Source organism: Ornithorhynchus anatinus, chromosome 9, assembly GCF_004115215.2.
Source record: "Ornithorhynchus anatinus isolate Pmale09 chromosome 9, mOrnAna1.pri.v4, whole genome shotgun sequence".
NCBI classification, from domain to species: Eukaryota; Metazoa; Chordata; class Mammalia; order Monotremata; family Ornithorhynchidae; genus Ornithorhynchus; species Ornithorhynchus anatinus.
The window spans coordinates 34,435,306-34,459,880 of record NC_041736.1 but is presented as its reverse complement, the minus strand read 5'-3'; the positions used below and the strand labels follow the sequence as shown (position 1 = coordinate 34,459,880).

The 24,575-nt window shown below is 42.1% G+C and overlaps 1 protein-coding gene across 4 annotated transcripts in view; it reads left to right on the top strand.

Moving 5' to 3' along the window:
- Nucleotides 1–24,575, top strand: part of ITSN2 (intersectin 2) — a 125,393-nt gene that overhangs the window by 68,198 nt on the left and 32,620 nt on the right. For all 4 annotated transcript variants that reach the window (XM_029071732.2, XM_039913170.1, XM_029071734.2 and 1 more), the window contains 12 exons: nucleotides 4,054–4,190; nucleotides 5,540–5,721; nucleotides 6,971–7,092; nucleotides 8,103–8,278; nucleotides 9,459–9,603; nucleotides 10,977–11,179; nucleotides 12,105–12,169; nucleotides 14,327–14,493; nucleotides 14,813–14,858; nucleotides 14,951–15,072; nucleotides 16,141–16,237; nucleotides 18,239–18,430. In XM_029071732.2, coding sequence (XP_028927565.1) covers nucleotides 4,054–4,190; nucleotides 5,540–5,721; nucleotides 6,971–7,092; nucleotides 8,103–8,278; nucleotides 9,459–9,603; nucleotides 10,977–11,179; nucleotides 12,105–12,169; nucleotides 14,327–14,493; nucleotides 14,813–14,858; nucleotides 14,951–15,072; nucleotides 16,141–16,237; nucleotides 18,239–18,430 — 1,654 coding nt within the window. The remainder of the gene's footprint in view (nucleotides 1–4,053; nucleotides 4,191–5,539; nucleotides 5,722–6,970; nucleotides 7,093–8,102; nucleotides 8,279–9,458; nucleotides 9,604–10,976; nucleotides 11,180–12,104; nucleotides 12,170–14,326; nucleotides 14,494–14,812; nucleotides 14,859–14,950; nucleotides 15,073–16,140; nucleotides 16,238–18,238; nucleotides 18,431–24,575) is intronic.

Here is a 24,575-nt window from a genome sequence, read left to right as displayed (position 1 = left end):
AACTGCGCTTAGTACAGTGCTCTGCACATAGTAAGCGCTCAGTAAATATGAATGAATGAATAACTGCCTGTTTTAGTCCACTGTCAGGAATCTAAAAGTATGCCTTTTAGTTTATAATTATAGCATTTGTTAAGCACTTACTATGTGTCAGGTACTATACTAAGCACTGGGATCAATACAAGCAAATCAGGTTGGACACAGTCCCTGTCCCACATGGGGATCACAGAGTCCTCATTTTACAGATGGGATAACTGAGTCGCAGAAAAATAGAGTGACTTGCCCATGGTGGACAAGTGGCAGGTTTAGAACCCAGGCCCTTCTGACTCCCAGGCCCATGCTTTAGGCCACACTGCTTTAGTTATGGTGTATATATTGTGTATAGGCCTCAATCATTTGTGTGGTGACATAAATTCTGGGAAGGAACCATAAAATCTGGCTTCTTCCTCCTAGCATGTACACCCTACAGAAGGACCTGGGTTCTAATCCTGGCTCGGCCACTTGTGTGCTGGGGGACCTTGGGCCAGTCGACATCACTTCTCTGTGCCTCAGTTTTCTCATCTTTGAGCCTGATATGGGACAGGGACTGTGTCCAACCTGATTTGCTTCTATCTATCTTAGCGCCTAGTACAGTGCCTGGAACATAGTAAGCACTTAACAGATACCACAATTATTATTATTATGAGCAAGGCACTGTATTAAGCACTGGAGTAGATAGATACAAGCTAATCGGGTTGGATCCCGTCCATGTCCCACTTGAGGCTCAAAGAATCCATTCCCATTTTACAGATGAGGTAGTAGAGGCACAGAGAAGTGAAGTGACTTGCCCAAGATAATTCAGCAGACAGGTAGTGGAGCAGGGATTAGAACCCAGTTCCTTCTGCCTCCCAGACCCGTGCTCTATCCATTAAGCCACGCTGTTTCTCCCGACATCCTCAGATAGTGGGTGTGACACCGAAAAAGAACCAGTGAAGGTGACTGTAGGAGAGCAGTTAGAGAGGTAGGAAGAGAATCAGGTGAATAACCAGGTCAGATGGCATTTCTGGGAGAAGAGAGTAAGCCATGCTGTCAAAACAAACCAGCCCTGTAGCCTGAACCCAACCTTTTTAGTCACTTATCCTCTGGGTTCAAAGCTTTAAAACCACTCTCGATAATATCTTGCATTTTAAATGACTCTGAGTCATTTCAGGAGCTCCATGACATTTTTCTGAGTTTGAAAAAAAGAAGCTACTATATGATCAGAACATTTCCGCAGTTGTCGTGTCATCCGGTTTAAGTGAATGTGCACACGTGGGACTTTGAGGGAGTGATTTCTTTTCTGAAAAACTGGGTCTTTTTCACTGTTTGATGAAGAACTGCCTTTTGGCATCCATGATTGAATTCTCAGTTGCAGTTCTACTTTGTTTAAGGAAATTGGTTTGGGAAAAGGCCTTTATAGATTAATGTTTGTCCAGAGTAGAAATCCCTGTTAGATTTGCCTCCTTAGATAGAGATATCTAAGGATAGAGAGATGTTGTTATTACACTCCTTCAGGCATATATAAGCCTTGATGTTACCAGTGAATGAGACTTACTGAACTCCTACTAAATTCTCCCAGCGTCATTTTTGCAGTCAGTTTGCTTTTGCCGGCGTCAGTGCCGGGTGGGGAGGGAACAGGGTTGGTCTGAGGGACCTGATTTTCCAGATTCTGCCCAGACCTGAGCAGTTCAGTTATTAGTTTGGCGTGTTCGTACATCAGTGTCCTTTGCTTTTGACGGTGACGTAACTGTAGGTGAGCTTTTATTCCTAGTTGCTGGAATGGATGAAGAGGCGTGAGCGTCAATCTCTTCCATCCTCTGCACACCAAAAGTTGCACTGCAAACCTGTTGCTGTTTTCAGCTTTCCCTCGAGCTGCCCTTAACCTCCTTCGACAACTCTGCTTCCAAAGATTCAATAGATTGCTTTTTTAAAATATGACCTAAGTGGATTTATAATGTAACTGGTGCCTAGGAGACTTTTATGTTTTAAATGTTCATCATAATCCAATCCGCGATCTGATTTTTTTTAATGAATTCTAAGTAGGGAATCGAGTACCCTCAGTTCTCTTTTCTTTCTTAATGGTATTTGTTAAACTTTTACTGTGTGCCAGGCACTATACTAAGCGCCGGGGTAGGTACAAGTTAATCACATGGGTTCACAATACGTTTTGAGTACAGTGATCTTGGGGAATTAAGGAATGTTCTTTTGACGGCGGGCACCTGCCTGGATAGAACCTAGATGACGTCGGAGGGAAGGGTCGTAAGCGTATATGTGCAGATTCAGGCACAAGTACTAAACATGGGGTTCGACATGACCACAGCTCCCGTGTTACAGGAGAACGGAGCTACCCGTAAACTGTAAACTTCTTGTGGGCAGGAATCTCATCTACCAACTCTCTTGAATTGTATTTCTCCCAAGTGCTCACTACAGTGCTCTGCACACAGCGAGCACTTAATAAATAGCCTTCACCGATTAGTATTTGGGTATATAATCTCGAGTAAATGTGTAAAGAAGAAGCAGCGTGGCTCAGTGGAAAGAGCACGGGCTTTGGAGTCAGGGCTCATGAGTTCGAATCCCAGCTCTGCCACTTGTCGGCTGTGTGACTGTGGGCAAGTCACTTCACTTCTCTGTGCCTCAGTTCCCTCATCTGTAAAATGGGGATTAAGACTGTGAGCCCCACGTGGGACGACCTGATTCCCCTGTGTCTACCCCAGCGCTTAGAACAGTGCTCGGCACATAGTAAGCGCTTAACAAATACCAACATTATTATTAAATGGATAAGAAATATGGGCCTTAATTAAAATACAGGCAGTCCTCAGACTTTGGCACAGTTGATTCAAGTGCATAGTACAGTGCTTTGCGCGATGTAAGTGCTCAGTAAACACAATTGAAGGATTGAATAAATTGATTCCTGAGCACTGCATTTTAAGTTGAAGTGTGTTGGATCTAATTTTCTTCATTGGACTAGTGTCACAAACAGGGGATGAATTCCAGAATCAAGATCAGATACTCTGTTTTTACCAAAATTACAAAGACTTGTATCTTTAATAATTAATTGTTATTACTGTGTTATTTATTAAGCACTTTCTATGTGCCAAGCACTGTATTAAACATTGGGGTAGATAGTAGTAAAAACAATTATTAAGAGCTTATTTTGTGCAGAGTACTGTCCTGAGTGCCGGGAGAAAATAAACACTGTCCTTCAGGGGGATCACAATCTGAGACACAAGATAATCATTTTGGACACAGTCCCTGTCCCACATGGGGTTTACCATCAAAGTGGGAGGAAGTATACTTTATTAATGCTAGATAAGTTAGTTATTTTAATGTATTTTTACTATACTACTTCAGGAGGGTTCCCCATTAGGCTAGCCAAATTTTACCTTTTCAAAATTGGGTATGTTGACCATTCTTCGTGCTGTGCTTGGTGACCAGATAGCCATCTCTCCCCCTGTTGATCTCCCGCTCTGCCACATTCTGCCTTCTTTAATCGCCCATCTCTTTTACCCTTCTTTGTGGTTTTTAAAACGCATTTCCCACTTCCCTGCCACTCCCTGGCTTTCCTCCTCCAACCCCCTTATCCCAGTGGTCTTCCATGTGGTCTTCCCTCTCCTCCTCCATCCAACACCACTCTTTTGAATTTTGTTTTCAACTCATTTCATGCTCAGGGTATCCCCTTCCCCGTAATAATATTAATTATGATCTTTGTTTAGCACGTACTATGTGCCAAGCACTGTTCTAAGCACTAGGGTAGATACAAGGTAATCAAGTTCTCCCACATGGGGCTCACACTCTTAATCCCCATTTTACAGGTGAGGTAACTGTGGCACAGAGAAGTTAAGTGACTTGCCCAAAGTCACACAGCTGATAAGTGGCAGAGCCGGGATTAGAATCCACGACCTCTGTTGTAAAGCTTAATTGGAAATGTCATACGTGCATGTGTCGTAATTGCAAAATGTTCAAAGTCCAGGTCTGCCTGTACCATTTTGATAGGAACAAAACATTTTCCTTTTATTTACCCTTGAATTTCCTTCTCAGGATCTGAGAGAAAGCTATAACACGCAGCAGTTAGCCCTTGAACAACTCCACAGGATCAAGCAAGAGAAACTGAGAGAAATTGAAAGAAAAAGAGCTGAATTTATTCAGAAGAAGAAAACAGAAGATGAGATGGCAAGGTACGTGGTTTATTTCTTGCAAGGTGATAAAATCCAGATGCGAGTGACATGATAACTTGCTGAATGCCAAGTTGAATTTTCCCCTCACCCTTTATTTTGGAGGCTGACAATTCTTCTTTTTCAGATAGGCAAATGGGTCTAAACTAGGAGAATCCATATCACTGTCAAAGGAATCAGGTGAAATAAAGATGCATAGTGGCCTTATGTTAACAGGCCAATAAGCCCTGTTAGGGACGAGGGGGTTCCATCAGGGAAGGCATAAACCAGAATATTCAGTATCACAGTAAGAAAACACTTATTAGCATACAGAAAACATTCATAGGAAAAGACCCTGCTTCTATTAAGCCCTCAACCCAGGGGCGTTGAGAATTTCTCCTACAGAGATAATTAATCTCTGTGGCATTTGGTCCGAGTTAGGGCCGAGACCTGCACAAGCGTCTTCGGTGAAAAGGTCTCCACTGCCCGGGCTTTCTCCACCCTCCCTTCGGAGGACAGCAAGCAGCAGTGACTGGCCTTTGCCCCCTGCCTTTATTCTTTGCTCATTGACCTTTACATCGAGCTCCTTCGCATAATGGCCCTAGTCTACCAAGTACATTTCCACGGTCTTCTGCTCTTAGAAGACATCTCACCCGGACCTCTACGGGGATGTCAACATTTGGGTCTTCACTGGAGCCTAGCCCTCTGACTCAACTTAGGCCCAAGGGCACGTTGTTTACGTGGAGTGCAAGCTGCACACTGCACCTTGAAAGGGCACTTTTTCTGATTCATTGCTGCATTTTCCCAACTTGTGATACTAAAGTCAAGTGTAGTACCCCAGCACTTAGAACAGTGTTTGATGCATAGTAGGCGCTTAATAGATGTGATTAAATATATATATATATGTTGGGTGTGAGAGCTGCCATGGGTGGTCCTGTCACTGAGGCTTTACTAGAAAAAGACCCTTTTTTTAAATGGTATTAGTTAAGCTTTTACTATGTGTCTAAGCACTGGGACAGATATAACATAAACAGCTTGGGCACAGTCCCTCTCCCACATGGGGCTCACAGTCTTAATCCCCATATTACAGATGAGGTAAATGAGGCTCAGAGAAGTGAAGCGACTTGCCCAGTGTCACCCAACAGACAAGTCATAGAGCCAGGACTAGAATCCAGGTCCTTCTGACTCCCACGCTCCATGCTCTTATCCACTAGGCAAAGGAAAAGAGATTAGGTAAGGGGAGTAGTATTTTTTAAGAAGACAGGAGTGAAACGGTGTATTTATGATTACCCAGATCTTTGGATTCCATTATTCTTAGCCAAGTTTAGTCCCCCAACAGTGTTGTCTAAATTGAACACTTTCTCCCCTCCTAGGAAAGCCAAGCAGGAAAAAGAAAACCTATGGAGAGAAAATCTTAGAAAGGAAGAAGAAGAGAAGCAGAAGCGACTTCAGGAGGAACGACTTCAGGATAAAATTCAAGAAGAAAAGCAGAAAGTTGAGGAAGCGGCAGCCAAGAATAGAGGAAGGCGATTTGAGGAGGAAAGACAATATGGGGGTGAGGAAAGAAATAACCTGCTTGACTTTCAGAGACAAATGGAATTACAAAAGCAACAAGAAGATGACAAATCAGGAAGCTGAAGAGAGGCAAAAGCACTCCAAGGAAGAGATAGAAAAGAAAGATGCTGCCAACTTTAAAGTCAGTGAAACATGTTCCTACGTTAAATGTAGATGAAAAATTTGTAGGTTTACTAAAGCAGGCTGAGGAGAGGAAATTGTAATCCACCATTGAAAAAAGAAGGTAATCAATGGTATTTCTTGAGCGCTTACTATGTGCAGAGCACTGTACTAAGTGCTTGGAAGAGTACAGTACAACAGAGTTAGTAAGCATGTTCCTTGCCCACAGGGAGCTTAGAGAGGGAGACAGACCTTGAAATAAATTTTGGGTATGTACATAAGCGCTCTGGTGCTGAGGTAGGGTGAAGTGTGTGGGGTGAAAATCAAGTGCTTAAAGAGTAGATTCAGGTGCATAGACGATGCAGAAGGGAGAGGGAGGAGGGGAAAGGGGGGCTCATCATTTATTATTTAAATTTGTGAATCCTAAGATTTTAATCAAAAAACATTTCATATTTTGTATAATACTCTGGGCTTAGACAGTGGAGATGTATTTTGTTATTTGGAACTGAGAGTTTTGTATGCCTTTGCAGCACACACCAGTATTCCCAAATAGTGACTGATGGTTGTTTCTCTGAGACAAATAGTTTCTTCACATTCCAGTTTCTAAATGTTGTGATATATTTTCCAATACTGCCCTGGTTTTGTAGGCCTCCTTGAACCACATTTGGCTTTCAGTTTTTCCTCATAATCCATTAACTATATTTATTGAGTGCTTATTGTATGCAGCACACTGACCTTCTAAACTCCCCTTTGTCCACTGTATTCTAAATCTTCAGCCTTAGTAGAGTCATTAAGAAAATATTGAAAGCCTGCAGGGTTCAGAACAACTGAACTGGGCATTCAGTTATATCCCTGCCTATGCTGAATATAAACTTGTTCCTTGGTGTTCTTGTTTTCTCTTGATTTTGCCCCTCAGCATGGTTGGAATGAGCACCCTTTTTTGTCTTTCAACTCCCTTCTTCATTCCTACCTATGCTTCTGAATAAAATGTTTCAACATTCTGTTCAATATTCAGTTCGCCTCAAAGATTATGAGCCGCCTGGACCCAAAACTTAATTGTTTTCTGGGCTGTTGCCAGAGCCACATACATCCAGATGTACCGAATCACTCAAATTGTGTTCTCTTTGCAGGCGGGGCTTCGAACACCTCCGAGTGTAGGACATCAGTTATCCTGGTGAATTACAGAGCTTTATATCCATTTGAAGCAAGAAATCATGATGAGTTGAGCTTTAATTCTGGGGATGTCATTCAGGTAAGAAACAAAGTTAACTCCTTGCTCTGAAAACATAAGTGGTGTAAAAAAAAAAAAAAAAGAGTACAGTGCTCTCCGCATTTTGGGTGCTTAATGATATTATTGCAGTAGCACTCTGATGGAAACAATTTATGATTCTAATTTCCTGTTTTGGGAAGTTGGGAAAAAATAAGGCTCCTTGGGTTTGCTGATTCTTGACATCTGGTTTACAACAGGGAACTCCGGGTCATGCACCGCTACAAGAAATTGCCTGACTTAGAGGTTGTTAATGCTTTTGTAGCTTAGCTATGTAAATTGAGAAAATATGAACTAAATATTAAGCTCTTGTTTTCCTCTTTTCTCCTTATAATTGGTAGTTGTGGGGTCTTAGCTCTATCTGGAGAAAACGTTCATGTTGAATCATTTCCATCAGGGGGTTTTTTTAATAGGATTTGCAGTTAGTCAACTTTGTACTTTTCTCACCAGTTCACTGAGTGCTTATTATGTTTAGAATCTCATCATAAGCATTTGGGAGAGCATACGAGCACGGTATCTGTCTTCAGTGAGACTTAGTTGGAAATACTTCAGGTGAAGTTGCATTTGGCAATAAAGCTAGGGAATAACTATTCAGTTTCACATCCTCTTGTGTTCACCTCTTAGGGAAAATTAAATGTACAGTTTTATACAAACGATGTTGATAGAATTTTAAGTAGTTTTAATAAGTAAAACCAAATAGGGGGTTGATCCTGGTTAGCCTTCTAGTGAAATGGTAGAATGAATGTTATGGGCTGAATACTGAACCCGGAGACAGATGCTTACTAAAATGTTTTACTCTAGCCTGCGAGCTCATTGTGGGTAGGGACATTGTCTGCTTGTTATATTGTATTCTCCCAAGCTCTTAGTTTAGTGCTTTGAACACAGTACCTGCTCAATAAATACGATTGATTGAATGCTTATGATCACACACCAAGTTGAATGCATAAAAGAGCCTGCTCATTGTGGTTCTCTTACCCCATTTTTATTTTTTTTAGGTTGATGAAAAAACCACAGGAGAACCCGATTGGTTATATGGTAGCTTTCAAGGAAATTTTGGTTGGTTTCCCTCTAACTATGTAGAAAAAATACCAGAAAGTGAAAAAGCTTTATCTCCTAAGAAGGCCTTACTTCCTCCTACAGTATCTTTATCTACTACCTCAGCTTCCCCCGAGTAAGTTTTTCACTGACACCTCAATTCAGTAAGGTTTGCGAATGTGCATGTAAGCAAATTCATATTTTTATCAGTATGCTAATATTTAGCATCCTGTCCTTTGAGGTTCTACCGCTACGACTGTTAATAGCATGGCGTAGAGGAGAGAGCATGGGGCTGAGAGTCAGAGGGTCATGGGTTCTAATCCCGGCTCCACCACTCGTCTGTTGTGTAACCTGGGCAAGTCACTTCACTTCTCTGTGCCTCACTTACCTCATCTGTAAAATGGAGATTGAGACTGTGAGCCCCACGGGGGACAGGGACTGTGTCCAACCCGATTTGCTTGCATTCACCCCAGCGCCTAGTACAGTCCCTGTCACATAGTAAGCGCTCAACAAATACCATGATTATTATTACTATACTTATGATATTTATTAAGCACTTACTTTGTGCCAAGCACTGTATTAAATGCTGTGGTTGATACAAGATAATCAGATCGGGGCAGTCCCTGTCCAATACGGGGCTCTCATTTTAAGTAAGGGAGAGAGAGCAGATATAGAATCCCCATTTCATAGATGAGGAGACTGAGGTACAAAAATCTTAATTGACTTGCCCAAGGTCACACAGCAGGCAAGTTGTAGAATCAGGATTAGAACCCAGGTCCTCTGTCTCCTAGGCGTGGTTCAGTGGAAAGACCCCGGGCTTGGGAGTCAGAGGTCATGGGTTCAAATCCCGGCTCTGCCGCTTGCCAGCTGTGTGACTTCGGGCAAGTCACTTAACTTCTCTGTGCCTCAGTTACCTCATCTGTAAAATGGGGATTAAAACTGTGGGCCCCACGTAGGACAACCTGATCTCCTTGTATCCACCAGCGCTTAGAACAGTGCTATGCACATAGTAAGCGCTTAACAAATACCAACATTTTATTTTTAAAATGTAAGACTGTGAGCCTGAGGACCCTGTATCTACCCCAGTGTTTAGAACAGTGCTCTGCACATAGTAAGCGCTTAACAAATACCAACGTTATTATTATTATTATCTTTCCAATAGGCCACACTGTTTCCATCTTTATTATTGTAAATATCATAAATTAATTCCTGCAGATCTAGATTTAGTTATGTCTGGATGCATGGAACTGAAATATAATAGGTAATAATTAGGACCAGGCAATTCAGAACCTCATGTCCATATGCTCTATTTGCAGACCAGTTTCTTCAAGTCAACAAGCGACAGAATCCGATTACCAAAATACAGCTTTCTCAAACCTAACTGTCAATACGACATGGCAGAAAAAATCAGCTTTTACTCGCACGGCATCCCCTGGATCAGTATCCCCAATTCATGGACAGGTATATTATCGTTGATATGATCGTATATATATCGTTGGGTCTGTTATTCGTTAACCTTTTTTATTTCCCTCGCTTCCCTTTTGCTTCATCACAAAACGACCCCGCTACCTCCTTGGTGGGTACTAGAACGGGCCATTTCTCAGATGGAGATGAGGATTTTTTGGAGCTGAAATTGGTGAAAAGTTTCCCGGCCCGGAGCAGGATTCAGTGACAGGACTTTCTACCTAGCTGCCATTGCAGCCTAAGCACAAACCGCCTAAATCTGAACTCCAGAACTCTAGTTCCTTTGTGCAGGGGAAGCAGTGGAAACAAAGTTATTAGAGTTGATTATGTTCCTCTCTTAAGACAGAGATCCCAAGCAGAGGCCTCTCCAGTCGTGGGGCGGCATAAAAAGAATATATTCTGACAGACTTTGAGATGCACCCTGAATTAGAAATGAAGTATTTAAGCTTTTCATATCCATGTGCAAAATACAGTAGCAATCAGAAAGGTGGGATCCTGATCCTGGTGTGCTCATTCATTCATTCATTCATTCAATAGTATTTATTGAGCACTTACTATGTGCAGAGCACTGTATTAAGCGCTTGGAATGTACAAATCGGCAACAGATAGATACAGTCCCTGCCTACTGACAGGCTTACAGTCTAATCGGGGGAGACAGACAGGCAAAAACAATAGCAATAAATAGATTCAAGGGGATGCACATCTCATTAAAACAATAGCAAATAAATAGAATCAAAATAAATGGAATCATCTGCCTGCTGAGAGTTCAAAGTGAGTGTTCATTCAGAAATAGTGGAGTAATTAGGTCATTAAGACCACCTAGAAATCAGAGAAGAAATTGAAGCGTTCAGTAGTGATATTTATTCTGTCTTCATTTGAAGTCATATAGACATTTTTGAAGATTTAGTGTTACCCTTTGTACCTACGCAATCTAAACTTACCAGGACGTAGGGAGATCATTTAAACAGACAATTTTGTGTATGTAGGAGAGATTTTTTGGACTGCCATTGTAAATCGCACTCCAGATTCTCCTGAGGCACACTTTATTTTGAAAACTGTTTCGTGAACACCATCAAGTTATAGGCACTTATCCAACTGTTACCCCAATCATATGTGATGTATTTTTAAAAAAAATAGTTCTAGGCATTTCATCACTCTACTGGTCAAGGAGAGAGCTCCTGAACCCAGATTGCCCTTACTGTTACATGTTCCAAATTCCTCTGAAATTTTTATTTGCCAGCAGTACAGTATTCTACCAACCCACCAAGCCAGCCTGCCAGGTCTTAGGTAATGAGGCTACATGAGCTATTGTAAATATGAGGTGTAGTTACTAAGAAGCCGGGTGATCACTTGTATTTCTCTTTTGACAGGGACAGGCTGTGGAAAACCTAAAAGCTCAGGCACTCTGCTCCTGGACGGCAAAGAAAGATAACCACTTGAACTTTTCAAAACATGACATCATTTCTGTGCTGGAGCAGCAAGAAAACTGGTGGTTTGGTGAGGTGCATGGAGGAAGAGGATGGTTTCCTAAATCCTATGTTAAGATCATCCCTGCAAATGAAAACAAGAGAGAGTGAGACCTTTAGGAATTTTGCCTGTTTTGGGGGGGATGGAGAAGAGAAGGATGTTATCTCGTTTTGGATGGAAAACCCCAAGGAAATTGTTATTCATTTATACATGCTTTTCTTTTTGTCTTATGAATACAGACCAAATGCCAGAGGCATAAGAAACAGCATAACTTTTTTAAGTCATCATAGATTCCTAATTGAGACTGTAGAGCTCAGCCTTGATATTTCAGCCACATTTCAGTTTAAAAATTTGCATTCTGCCTCATTTAAATTTCTCTTTAATAAGAATAAGAATTATGGTGTTTAAGTGCTTACTATGCACCAAGCACTGTTCTAAGCGCTGGGGTAGATACAAGGTAATCACTTTGTCCCATGCGGGGCTCACAGTCTTAATCCCCATTTTACAGATGAGGTAACTGAGGCACAGAGAGATTAAGTAGCTTGCCCAAGATCTCACAGCAGACAAGTGGAGGAGCCGGGATTAGAATCCACACCGTCTGACTCCCAAGCCTGTGTTCTTTCCACTAAGCTACGCTGCTTTTTCAGTGATAGCTCCAGGTAGAGAACTCACTGTCCTTTTTTTTTTCCGTGAGCATTTCTCTAGTGGTGCTTCTATGGGATGGCTGCATTTTTCAGTGGAATGTGAACTGCATCATTTAGAGTATGTCTTGGAAATGCTTTTCAATCCTTTAGCAAGATATTAATTCTTAGAACAATGTGTTTTCAACCCTGGTAGTTATGAATTTCAAAGCTCTACAGCAACTAGTTGAATTCATGTTTAATCTGGTTTTGAAAGACAAGATTTCCCTGGAAATGTGTGCTTCCTCTCTGTCTTCTGACAACTGCCCTCAGAGCAAATCCCTAATCTCTTTGGGCATGAAATTCTACTGGAAGTTCTCTTTAGAATCAACTTTTTCCTTTGGCCCACAGATCCGAAGCTATTTATGCAGCTGTAAATAAAAAGCCGAGCACGACATCTTACACGGTTGGAGAGGGTAAGGATATAACCAATCAGTCAGTGAATCAGTGGTATGTATTGAGCTCTTACTGGGTGCAGAGCACTGTACTGCTTGGGAACCTACAATGCAATCAAGTTGGTAGGCATGATCCCTGCCCACAAAAAGCTTACGATCGATGGGGAAGACGGACATTAAAATCAATTACAGAAGCGAAAACAGTAGAGTTTAAAGACATGTCTCCCTCTTCTTCAGTCCGTACTCCCCTCTGAAACCCGGATCATTTTTCGGAAAAAGTGTCCTGTCCCTATTTCCCCACAAATCAAGAACCTCCAGTGGTCGTCCTTCTGCGTCAGCGTCATATAGAAACTCTATTCCATGGCCTTTAAAGTACTCAATTGACTCTCTCCCTCATGTAAATTTCCTCCAACTTTCTCTGCACAAGAAGAAAATGGAGGTAGGGGTAAGGAGGAGGTAGGGGGTGGCCAATGGAAATGGCCCAGAAAATGTGCCCATTTCCCTTCCTCCCAAGCTTAGGGCACCAATTGAGAGAAGGCTAAAGGTGAAGCCCAAAATCCCATATGTGACTGTTTTTGCCTAGCAACCACATTTTCAAATGACATTTTCAGTAGCAAAATGTCACTCGAACATGGAAATTGAATGGTTACCGCTTGAGAGCCGAGAGGCCGTTTTCTAGGTTCAGTTCTGCCAAGACCCTGAACTTCAGCAAACTCGGTAACCTCTCTGTGCTTCTCGGTTCTACCTCTAACCTCTATCTAGGCTTCTATCTCAAACTAGTATTCGTGAAAGGACTCTGCTATCAGTAGATGGCAACGCTGGAGGAAAACAATACAATTTGTACGGCTGCATCAGTTTGTTGGCAGAACTCAAATGGAGACAATGCAGAGAAGCTCTTTGAGGGCAGGGATTACTCGAGGGCAGTGCTTAGCACACAGTAGGTTCGTAATTGCCAATGAAGAAAATTACTCTGCTCTTATGATTTAGTGGGTTTATAGATACGCTTGTGTGTGTGTTTCCTGCAACAGATGCTATCTAAGTTACAGAATTTACACAGAAAATGTAATGCTCATTGTCAAAGACCCTTGTCCTTTTTGTATTGGGCACAAATTAATGACTGTGAATTTCCAGTTCAAAGTTTAAAGCGTTTACTTGGTCACCAAAAATATAGCTAAAGAAATATTATTCCTTTTATCCCTGGAATGACTGTCTTGGGATTTTTTTTTCCTTCAGATTTCCTTTAGCCTTTTTTAATGTTAATTATTTCACCTGGACCTATTCAGCAGGCAGATACGGTTAAAATAATATAAAAGTAGGGAATTATAAATGATGAATACCATAAGACAATGAAATCATTCTCCAAACCTTAATAAGGTAGCTACATTCAATTTTATAAGGAATTAAACAGGAATTAAGCCAAACATGTGTGCTTTTATCCACTCCCCACCTTCTTTCTTCATCCCATCTCTCCCAGCATATTTTTGGGATCCAGCAATAGTTGCTCTTGGAAGAATGGCTAAGAAAAGACATTTATAGGAGATGTGACTTTACTCAGTAAATCAGGTGTATTTATTGAGTGCTTATTCTGTGCAGAGCACTGTACTAAGCTCTTAGGAGAGTACAGTATGACAATATAACAGACACATTCCCTGCCCACAATGAGGTTATAATCTAAAGGGAGAGGTAGACATTAATAAAAATAAGTAAATTACGGACATATACGTAAGTGCTGTGGGGCTGGGAGGGGAGATGAAGGGAGCAAGTCGGGGCGACGCAGAAGGGAGTAGAAGAAAAGGAAAAGAGGGCTAAGGGAAGGCCTCTTGGAGGAGATGTGACTTCAGTAAGACTTTGAATGGGGGGTAGAGTAATTGTCTGTTGGATTGGAAGAGGGAGGGCGTTCCAGGCCAGAGGCAGGATGAGGATGAGAGGTCGAAGATGCGATAGATGAGATCGAGGTACAGTGAGTAGGTTGGCATTAGAGGTGTGAAGTGTGCGGGCTGGGTGGTAGAAGGAGAGCAGCGAGGTGAGGTAAGAGGGGACAAGGAGATTGAGTGTTTTTTTTTGGTTACCCATTCATTTATTGTTTAGATCTTTAACAAACTGATTTTTTTTTACATGATATTTTATTGTTCTTTTATAAGTACTGTTATAATTTTTGGCATGTTTCATTCCTTCTAGAATATATTGCACTTTATTCATATTCAAGTTCAGAACCTGGTGATTTGACTTTCATCGAAGGTGAAGAAATATTAGTGACCCAAAAAGATGGAGAATGGTGGACAGGAAGTATTGATGAAAGAATTGGAATCTTTCCATCAAATTATGTCAAACCAAAAGATCAGGAGGTAGAGTTGTTTTTGATCAGAAATCGAGTGACTTTGTTTTTGACCATCACAATTAAGGTTCACACTTGAAAGCTAGAACTCTACAGCTGTGTGATGCAGTAAAGAATCATGGACATTGCGATTGGCAGGGAAATGGATTGTTTGTCAAAGTATTTAGTATATATGAACACCTCAAAGTTTGCCCTTTTGGGGTTCTTAATAGAGTAAAAAAAGGATAGTAAATTAAAATAGTGCACAATCTTGTCCTCCCTCCCTTTTAATAGAAAAACAATGAACCAGAGCCGTATCTCCATTGAAAATGTGTGTCTTTTCTTTTCAGAGTTTTGGAAGTGCCGGCAAATCTGGAATAGCAAACAAGAAGCCTGGTATATACAAATAATGGCCTTGACGATTTTAGAAATTTGTTGATGATATGGTAGTCCATTAATTCTAGGATATTCCATTTTTTTCTCCCCAGAGATCGCTCAAGTTACTTCAGCTTACACGGCATCCGGTGCCGAACAACTTAGCCTTGCTCCCGGACAGTTGATACTCATTCTGAAGAAGAACCCTAGTGGGTGGTGGCAGGGAGAGTTGCAGGTAACCACTGTGGATAATAAAGTTTCTTTTAGTGCATGAAGAGATGTGTGATTTTCCAAGGAGAGGTGACAGTGTGGCCTAATGGAAAGAGCACGGGCCTGGGAGTCAAAAGGACCTGGGTTCTAATCCCAGATCTGCCATCTGTCTGCTGTGTGACCTTGGGCAAGTTACTTTGACTTCTCTGGACCTCAGTTCCCTCATCAGTAAAATGGGGATTAAGAGTGTGAGCCCCATGTGGGACAGGGATTGTGTCCAACCTGATCTCTACCCCAGTGCTTAAAATAGTGCTCGGCACGCAGTAAGCCTTCATTTATTCATTCATTCAGTCGTCTTCATTAAGCACTTCCTGTGTGCAGAGCACTCTACTAAGCACTTGGGAAGGTACAGTACAACAGTAAACAGTGACAGTCCCCGCCCACAGTGACCTCACAGTCTAGAGGGGGCTCACAGTCTGTATCCGCCCTGATTAACTTGTATCTACCCCAGCGCTTAAAACAGTTTGACGATCAATCAATCAATCTTATTTACGGAACGCTCACTGTGGGCGAAAGACCCTACTCAGCGCTCTAGATAATACAATATAACAAGTTGGTAGACATATTTCCGCCCCCAGAGAGCTTACAGAAGTGCATAACAAACACCCTTAAAAAAGAATTTGACGCAGAAGTACACCTGATTGAAAATCACTTCCCAGCTTTTCTCCATGGTTCTGGTTCAGATGCTAAGGAAATCTCTGTCTTTTTGTGAACACCTAAACCTTTCCTGACAGCAGGTGGGAAACAATAATGGGTCACAACCTAGTTTTGGTGGGAATGGGACAGAGGCAGTGGAGTTACTGGCTCAGTTGAAAACCAGAACTCTGCTTACTTGCTAGTGGTCCAGATTAACTGGCTGTCTACATTTCTAGGGCAAAAGCATTTACCTTTTTGGATAAGTGACACTGCAGCATACAATTATTTGGCCAATAGGAGGAGGATTTTTTACTGTTTCTATATTAATTGGAACTAAGTATACATCCTCTAATGAATACATCCCTTGTGTTTTCCATTGCTTTGAATACCTACACAGGCGAGAGGAAAAAAACGTCAAAAAGGATGGTTTCCAGCCAGCCATGTTAAACTTTTGGGTCCAAGCAGTGAAAGAACAACCCCTGCCTTTCATCCAGGTATGAAAGTGGACTGACATTTATGTTACATTTGAGTGATTTCATTATTTGTAAAATACTTTCATTTCTGCCTCCCCCATTAGATTGTAAGCCCCTCGCGAGCAAAAAACTTGTGTTGTGCTTCTGAATTGTGGTTCGGAAAGTATGTTGCTCTCGGGAGATACACAACAGATCCCATTACTGCTATTACTGGTGATTTTAACTGTGGGACCTCATAGCTATCAGAGTGCACTCACTACTAGAAAAGTATGAAAATATTGGCCTTTACTAATTAGTGTCTGCTACAAAATAATATGCTGCTTTTAGAGACTGTCATATTGACAAATATTCCTTGTGATATTTCCAGGAGAAATCTGATCGCTTATGTAGTTATTGTAGAACTGGCCAAGTGGGGAAATAACTCCATAAAATGAAGAATGTATATGTGGAGGGAAAAAAAGTATTTGACTTTAACAAAAGAAAAGCAAGGACCAGAAACTCAAGATTGTAAATCTTGGTAGGAATAGAGTTAATTTCCTTTTTAATCAGTCAGTCAGTCAATCAATGCTATTTTTTGGGTGCCTGTTAGGTGCGAAGCACCCAGGAGAGTACCACAGGAGCAAAACACACACTTTAGGGAACTGATTATCGTATGGGGTAGACAGGCAGAAAAACTGAATTTATATACAGTGGGAGCAGGAAGAACAACAGATAAATAACTAGTCTCCTGAGGGTCAGGGACTGTGTCTTGTTCGCAACTGTGTACTCCCAGCACTTGGTACAGTATTCTGCACCCAGTAAACACTTAATAAATACTATTATTACTGGTAATCGAGGAGCAGAGTGTTTTAGTGGAAAGAGCCAGGGACTGGAAGCCAGAGCATCTGGATTCTAATCCCTGCTCTGCCACTTGCCTGCTGTATGACCTTGGGCAAGTCACTTCTCTGTGCCTCAGTTTCCTCAAACGTAAAATGGGGATTCAATTCAGTACTTCATTCAATCATATTTATTGAGCACTTACTGTGTGCAAGCACTGTACTAAGCGTTTGGGAGAGTACAATATAACAACAGACGGACACATTCCTGCCCACAGTGAGCTCACATTTCCGTAAATTATACCTAATCTTAAACTGTAGGCCCCAGTATAGGACAGTGTAGGACTGTGTCCAAACTGATTACGTTGTATCTACCCCAGCACTTAGAACAGTGCTTGACATATAGAAAGCACTAACAAATACCATTAAAAAATAAGAAGAAGAAATATTGGAATAAATCAGAATGAATAATTAAATTATACAGATGAATTTATGCATAAGAGCTAAGGATGTGTATAAGTACATAATTGCGGGAGGTGGCTTTTGGGTAGGTAGAGTAATAATAATGCTACTTGTTAAACATTTAATAAGTGCCAAGCACTCTTCTAAGCACTAGGGTAGATAAAAGGTAATCAGGCAGGACACAGTCCCTATCCTTATGGGGCTCACACTCTTAATACCCATTTTACAGATGAAGGTCCTGAGTCCCAGAGAAGTGAAGTGACTTGCCCAAGGTCACACAGCAGACATGTGGCAGAGTCAGGATTCAGACCCAGGTCCTTTTGACTCCTAGGCCCACGCTTTATCCACTAAGCCACACTGCTTCTCGTGACATGACTTGGGGTGTTGGGAATTAAATGGTATGCTGCGACTGCTCTGGCCCTGCTGTCACTCACTTAAATATATTTGCAGTTGTCCAGTGTATAAAGGACAGAAAGCAAAATTCCCTTGGACGTGGGCTGTAAACCCCTCAACCCCACAGCCCTTGTGGACATTTATAATAATAAATGAATTATATTAATGTCTTTTTTCCCCCTTTAGATCGTTAGCTGTTCTAGGCAGAAAGTATGTCCACCAACTCACTTGTACTGTACTCTCCCAAGTGCTTAGTACAGTGCCCTGTGCATAGTAAGCACCTGATAAACAGCATTGATTGATTGAAAATAAGTTAACTATTTAATTGGAGATTTTCTTTTTTCCCTTTCAGTGTGTCAGGTGATAGCAATGTACGACTACATAGCAAATAATGAAGATGAGCTAAATTTCTCCAAAGGGCAACTTATTAATGTTCTGAACAAAGATGATCCTGATTGGTGGCAAGGAGAAATCAATGGAGTGACTGGTCTCTTTCCTTCAAACTACGTAAAAATGACCACAGACTCAGATCCAAGTCAGCAATGTAAGTAAATCTAAAATTCAAATATTTGGTCATATCTGAAGAAGTTGTTCAGGATTGCAAATCAGGAGCCTTTAGCAAATGTGAATTTTTTTTTAAATCATTCTCTGGCTTTTATTGTGTGCTTATTGTGTATAAACCACTGTACTAAGTGCTTGGGAGAATACAATAGAGTTAGCCATACTCCACACCCTCAAAGAATTTGCAGCCCAGCTAGAGAGACAACTCTCCCTCAATTGATTTACAGATAAGAAGGGAGAGGGAATGTGTACATGAGTCAGAGCCTAAGTAATAGGATGTCAAAGAACTGTACATCGGAGAGTGTACGCTGTCAACCTCAGGGGGCGGAGAAGTGGCGCAGTGGCTCGGCCCCGCGCAGAAGTGCTTTGTGACAGTTGGGGGGATGTGACTTGGGAAGAGTATAAATAAATCAGAGAAGGCTTCCTGCAGGAAATGGGATTTCAGGAAGGCTTCGAAGGTGGAGGAGAGCTACAATCTGACAGATTTAAAGGGGAAGGGCATTCCATCATGGAGTGAGGATGGGAGTAACGGCGGTCAGTGGCGGGAGAAACAAAATTGAGGCACAACCTATAGGTTAACCTGAGAAAAATGCGAAGTGGAGTCTAGTGCAGGCAGAGAGTGGATAAGTAGGAAGGAGAGCACTGATGGAGTGCTTTAAAGCCAATGGTCAAGTGTCCGCTTGATGCTTAAAGAGATGAATAGCCCTTGGAGGATTTTGAGAAGCAGCATGGCCTAATGGATAGAGCACGGACCTGGGAGTCAAAAGGTCATGGCTCTGCCACTTGTCTGCTGTGTGACCTTGGGCAGGTCACTTCACTTCTCTGTGTCTCAGTTCCCACATCTGTAAAATGGGGATTAAGACTGTGAGCCTTCTGTAGGACAGGGACTGTTTCCAACTCAATTATCTTGTATCTACCCCAGTGTTAGAACAGTGCCTGGCACGTAGTAAGTGCTTAACAAAAACCATAATTATTATTATTATCATTGTTATTTGAGGAGTACAGGGATTTGTGAAGAATGGTGCTTTAGAAAAAATGATTGTGGATAGCGAAGTGGAGAGGGGAGGCTCCTGGTGATGGATCGTTGAGGAGGCTGATGCCGTAATCAAGCCAGGATATGATAAGTCTTGGACCAGGGTTGAGAAACAACCTGGCCTACTGGACAGAACACGGGCCTGGGAATCAGAAGGACCTGGGTTCTAATCCCGGCTCCGCCACTTGGCTGCTTTGTGACATTAGGCAAATCACCTCACTCCTCTGGACCTCGGTTCCCTCCTCCTTAAAATGGGGATTAAGCCTGTGATCCCCACGTGGGACACAGAATGTGTCCAACCTGATTAGGTCACATCTACCCCAGCATTTGTACAGTGCCTGGCCCATAGTAAGTGCTTAACAAATACTGAATTAAAAAGGAGGGTGAAGGGGTGGATTCTGGTGTTCTAGTTGAGAAAAAACTCCTAGGATTTGCTTCTAGACCAAATATGGGGGTAGAAAGGGAGGGAGTCAAGAGTAAATCAGGGATTTGGACTTCAACAAAGAGGTGGATGGTGATTGTTCAACTACGAGAAGAAAGTTGGCATGGGGAGGAGTTTGGGAAGTTTGAGGTTCTAGTGGCATAGTGTCATGCCGTGGAGGCAGGAGGAGATGCGAGATTGTGGACAAAAAGATAGGTCAGGAGTAGCAAGGTAGATTTGGGAGACATCCACATAGAAGTGGTGGTTGAAAACATGGGAGCAGGTGAGCCTCTCAAAGGAGTGAATGTGAGGGGAGAGGGAGCTGTTACATAGAGCCTCGAGGGCCATCCACAGTTACAGGGTGGGAGACAGAGGAAGAGCCGGCCGAGTAAGAACCAGAAAACCAAAGGATCGGCTAGAGAGGAAAGAGGACCAGAAGGGAACTTTGTTCATAGTCTTCCAGGTTACATAGTCTTTCTAGGAGACAGAGTGGCCCCCAGTAATGAAAGTAGCCAAGGGGACTTGAGTTCTAATCCCAGCTGTGACGCTTGTCTCACTGTGCAATCTTGGGCCAGTCTCTTAACTACTCTGTGCGTCAATTATCTCATCTGTAAGATGGGCATTAAGACTGAGCCCTATTGTTGGGACAGAGGCTGTCCAACCCTATCTACCCCAGAGCTTGATACAGTATGCCACGCAGAGTAAACACTTGACAAATTTCCTTAAAAAACAAAAAGGTTGAGGAAAGTTAGGATTAAGGAGGAAGTCACGGGGATCACCTTGGTGAGAGCGGTCTCAGTGGTGTCAGGAGGATAGGTTGAAAAGTTTCAGTATCAGAGGCAGAAGAGAGGACGTAGAGGCAGCTGACAAATACAGAATTTGGATGGGAATGGAAGAGAGGGATTCAAATACCCTATTCAGAAGTCTTTTTTTTTCATTTTCTCTATCCTGAATTAGAGATGAGTTATTACGTCACTTGTCTGCTGTGTGACCTTGGGCAAGTCACTTCACTTCTCCGAGCCTCAGTTCCCTCATCTGTAAAATGGGGATTAAAACTGTAAGTCCCACCTGGGACAACCTGATGACCCTGTATCTACCCCAGCGCTTAGAACAGTGCTGTGCACATAGTAAGTGCTTAACAAATACCAACATTATTATTATTATGTTGGTGGCAACAGGTGTGAAAATTATGACTTTTCTCTCCTTGACCAGTGCCAGGAAAATGACTTCAGTTTTCTAACAGCCTGCAAGTATAAAAGTTTTGATGGCTAAGTAGCCTTCTTCATACTAAAGAATGAAAAGGAGCAGTAATAATTGCAGTAGTCATAGTTCATAGCACAGATTTTTGGACCGGAGTAGTGGTTTTAGACAGGAGTGCCAGAATTTCATTGTGAGTTCGCAGGTGACTTTGGGAAAGGGAAAAGGAAGAAGGGAAATAGCAGGAAGGAGATGGGGAAATTGAGGAAGAATGGGAAAGAAGGGAGCTGTGAGGAGAGCAGTTGAGAACAGAAACCACTTCTCCTGTTTGTATTGTACCCTCCGCAGCATTTAGTACAGTGCCCGGGACACAATCACATCGATGGCATTAATAATGATGATGATGCTACTAAATGCTTATTATGTCCTAAGTGCTGAGATTCGAGATGCTCAGATGGGATACACTCTCTGTCTCACACGAGGCTCCCAGTTTAAGAGGGAGGGAGAACAGGTATTTTATCGTCACTTTCCAGAAAAGAAAATGAGGCAGGAAATAATAATGGTATTTTTTAAGTGTTTACTATGTGCCAGGAACTCTACTAAGCACTGAAGAATTTGAGCGATTTGCCCAGGGTCACATAGAGCAGGCAGGAGGCAGAGTGGTGACTAGAATTTGGGTATCCTTATTTCCAATTAGCAGACATGTTCCCTGCCCCTACGCCCTTACAGACTATAGGCTTTAATAATCTGGAAACTGCACAATTCTGAGCAGTAAATAGACTGTAAACAGTCAATAAGTTATTTTAGGCCCAGTTAGTCTTCTGAGGAAGAATAATGATTCATTTGCTCCAGTGTTTTGTTTTGATTCTCCAGGATCCATGGAGTGGTACTTCTTTTGTTACTGAACCTTCCCACAAAAACATTGGCTCCCATGTACCACTCCAGGAGTTGGAGTCAACCCAGTACATATTTTCATCAATACTTGGTTCCCCTAGATCCTCTGATCCAAAGAGAACCTGTTTCTTAGGAGGAGCAGCTTTTTTTTTTTCAAGAGGGCCCCTGGAATTCCACAGTGTTGATCCAGAAACAAGTGGTATCTCCGTTTCCTCATCAGTAAAATGGGAATTAAACATTGTTCCCCCTCCTGCTTAAACTGTGAGCCCCACATGGCCCAGGGACTGTGTCCAATCTGGCTTTTATCTATCCCAGTGCACTGTACAGCGCTTGGCACCTGGTAAGTGCTTGACGAAGACCCCAGTTATTATCATTAGGACAGCATCTTAGCTCTGGGTTTTGGTACTAAATGTCAGTATCACCTTATGCGTAGAAATTCAAACCTTCAAAGTTGTCCCCCCCACCAGTGAGTCTCCTAGCTTCATGCTTAGGAAGGAAATGTAGGGAAAAGAAAACCCTCTGATCCCCCCGTCCCTCTTTCCATGGCTCCCCAAACCTACAGACCCCTAGCTCTACCTTTGCCCACCTTCAAGAGCACAAAAGCCCCGTTTTTAGAAAGGGTCTTGGGTCATGCACTGTCAATACAGAGGCCATTGGAGGACAGGACAGTCCTTGAGGGTGAAGATGGGGGGATGCCATGACTTCGAGAAAGGGTTACTGCCTCCCTCCCGGCCCCTAAATTGAACAGCTGGAAGTAGCACTTACCACCCTCTCCCCATTCCTAATCATAGTGGTCTCCTCCTGCTGCTCTGAGTGCCATAATAGAGTGGTCAGTGCAGACCCCACAAATCGCCAATTCAGAGTAATTCAGACCAGTTCTTATTCCCTACTTTCTCTCTATGCCCCTAAAGCAGGCTTACGTCTAAAGAAAGAACTCTCCGGTCTCCACTGAGGTTAATGAAGCCTCATTAAGCCAGAGACAAAGATTTAGCTAAATGACAGGGAAGAGAAACGCACAGCACTCAAATCCCCATTTGTATTTGGCAGATTTGAAATCAGTGGTATTAATTGAGCACTTTCTGTTTGCAGAGCACTGAAAGACACTCAGTAAATATGAAAGGCCAATGTAGACACCAGGAAGCTAAACATAGGCTCTGCACACACAGACACAGAGAAGCAGTGTGGTTTAGTGGATAGAGCATGGGCCCGGGAGTCAGAAGGACCTGGGTTCTAATCCCAGCTCTGCCACTTGTCTGCTGTTTGAACTGGGGCAAGTCATTTAACATCTCAGTGCCTCTGTTTCCTCATCTGGAGAATGAGGATTAAGACTGTGAGCCCTGTGTGGGACAGGGACAGTGTCCCACCCCATTACCTTGTATCTACCCCAGCATTTAGTACAGTCCCTGGTACATAGTAAGCACGTCACAAATTATTATTAGACACATACATGCAAATCCAGTTCTCTAGTCCGACAGCAATTAAAAAAAAAAACTTAGAAAATTTAGATTTTTACTAATTCATACCGCATGATTTCTTCCCTTCTCTCCCTCAACCCCAGATTTCTAAATTACGTTTTTCACCAGCATATACATTACCTAAGGACCTAGGGGGAAATTACTTTTGTGGTGTCCAAGGACACAGATGAATATGAGATTTTAAACCTTTTTTTGGATTGGATAGCTAAGTGTTTTCCAATGACACCTGAAGGCAGTTTTCATTGTGATCCTCTGTGGAGTGCCCTACTAAATGGAAGGGGTTAACATTTTTCCACATGCGTTCTGTCCGTGTCCAAATTGAGATACTTATTGATTATTGAGATAGGTTTTATGTTTTTAAGAAAAACATTAACTTAGTTCTTTTGAAAAAAAATCTAGCCCGAAGTTCATCTAACAAGTAAAAATGAGGTCATTTTATTGATGGAGACATTCATTTGTAATACCTAGTGATAAGGTTATGAAAAACCAGCACCCAATAGTGGGAGCACCCAATAGAGAAGCAGCGTGGCTCAGTGGAAAGAGCACGGGCTTTGGAGTCAGGGCTCATGAGTTTGAATCCCAGCTCTGCCACTTGTCGGCTGTGTGACTGTGGGCAAGTCACTTAACTTCTCTGTGCCTCAGTTCCCTCATCTGTAAAATGGGGATTAAGACTGTGAGCCCCACGTGGGACAACCTGATACCCCTATGTCTACCCCAGCACTTAGAACAGTGCTCGGCACATAGTAAGCGCTTAACAAATACCAACATCATTATTATTATTATTATTAGGTGGCTCAGAAGACCCTTATTCTAAAGTTGGTGATTTTAGGTGTTCCTGGTTTGTGTATTGTACTACATCTCTGATTACGATAATATCTGTATCTTAGATTTATCTGCTTTTTTACAATTACAGTTGTAGGGGTATTGACCAAGTTCATAATCCTTTTTGCACTATTGATATGACAGTATGCCTTCAGATTTTGCCTTGAGTTGTTAAAGGAACAAGTTGCTTACAGATATTTATGCATATTTGTACCTATTCATCATTAGCTCCTGGCTGGTATTAAAAAAGCTATTTTTCTTTTGTAAATAGATGAAATTCCTTGTA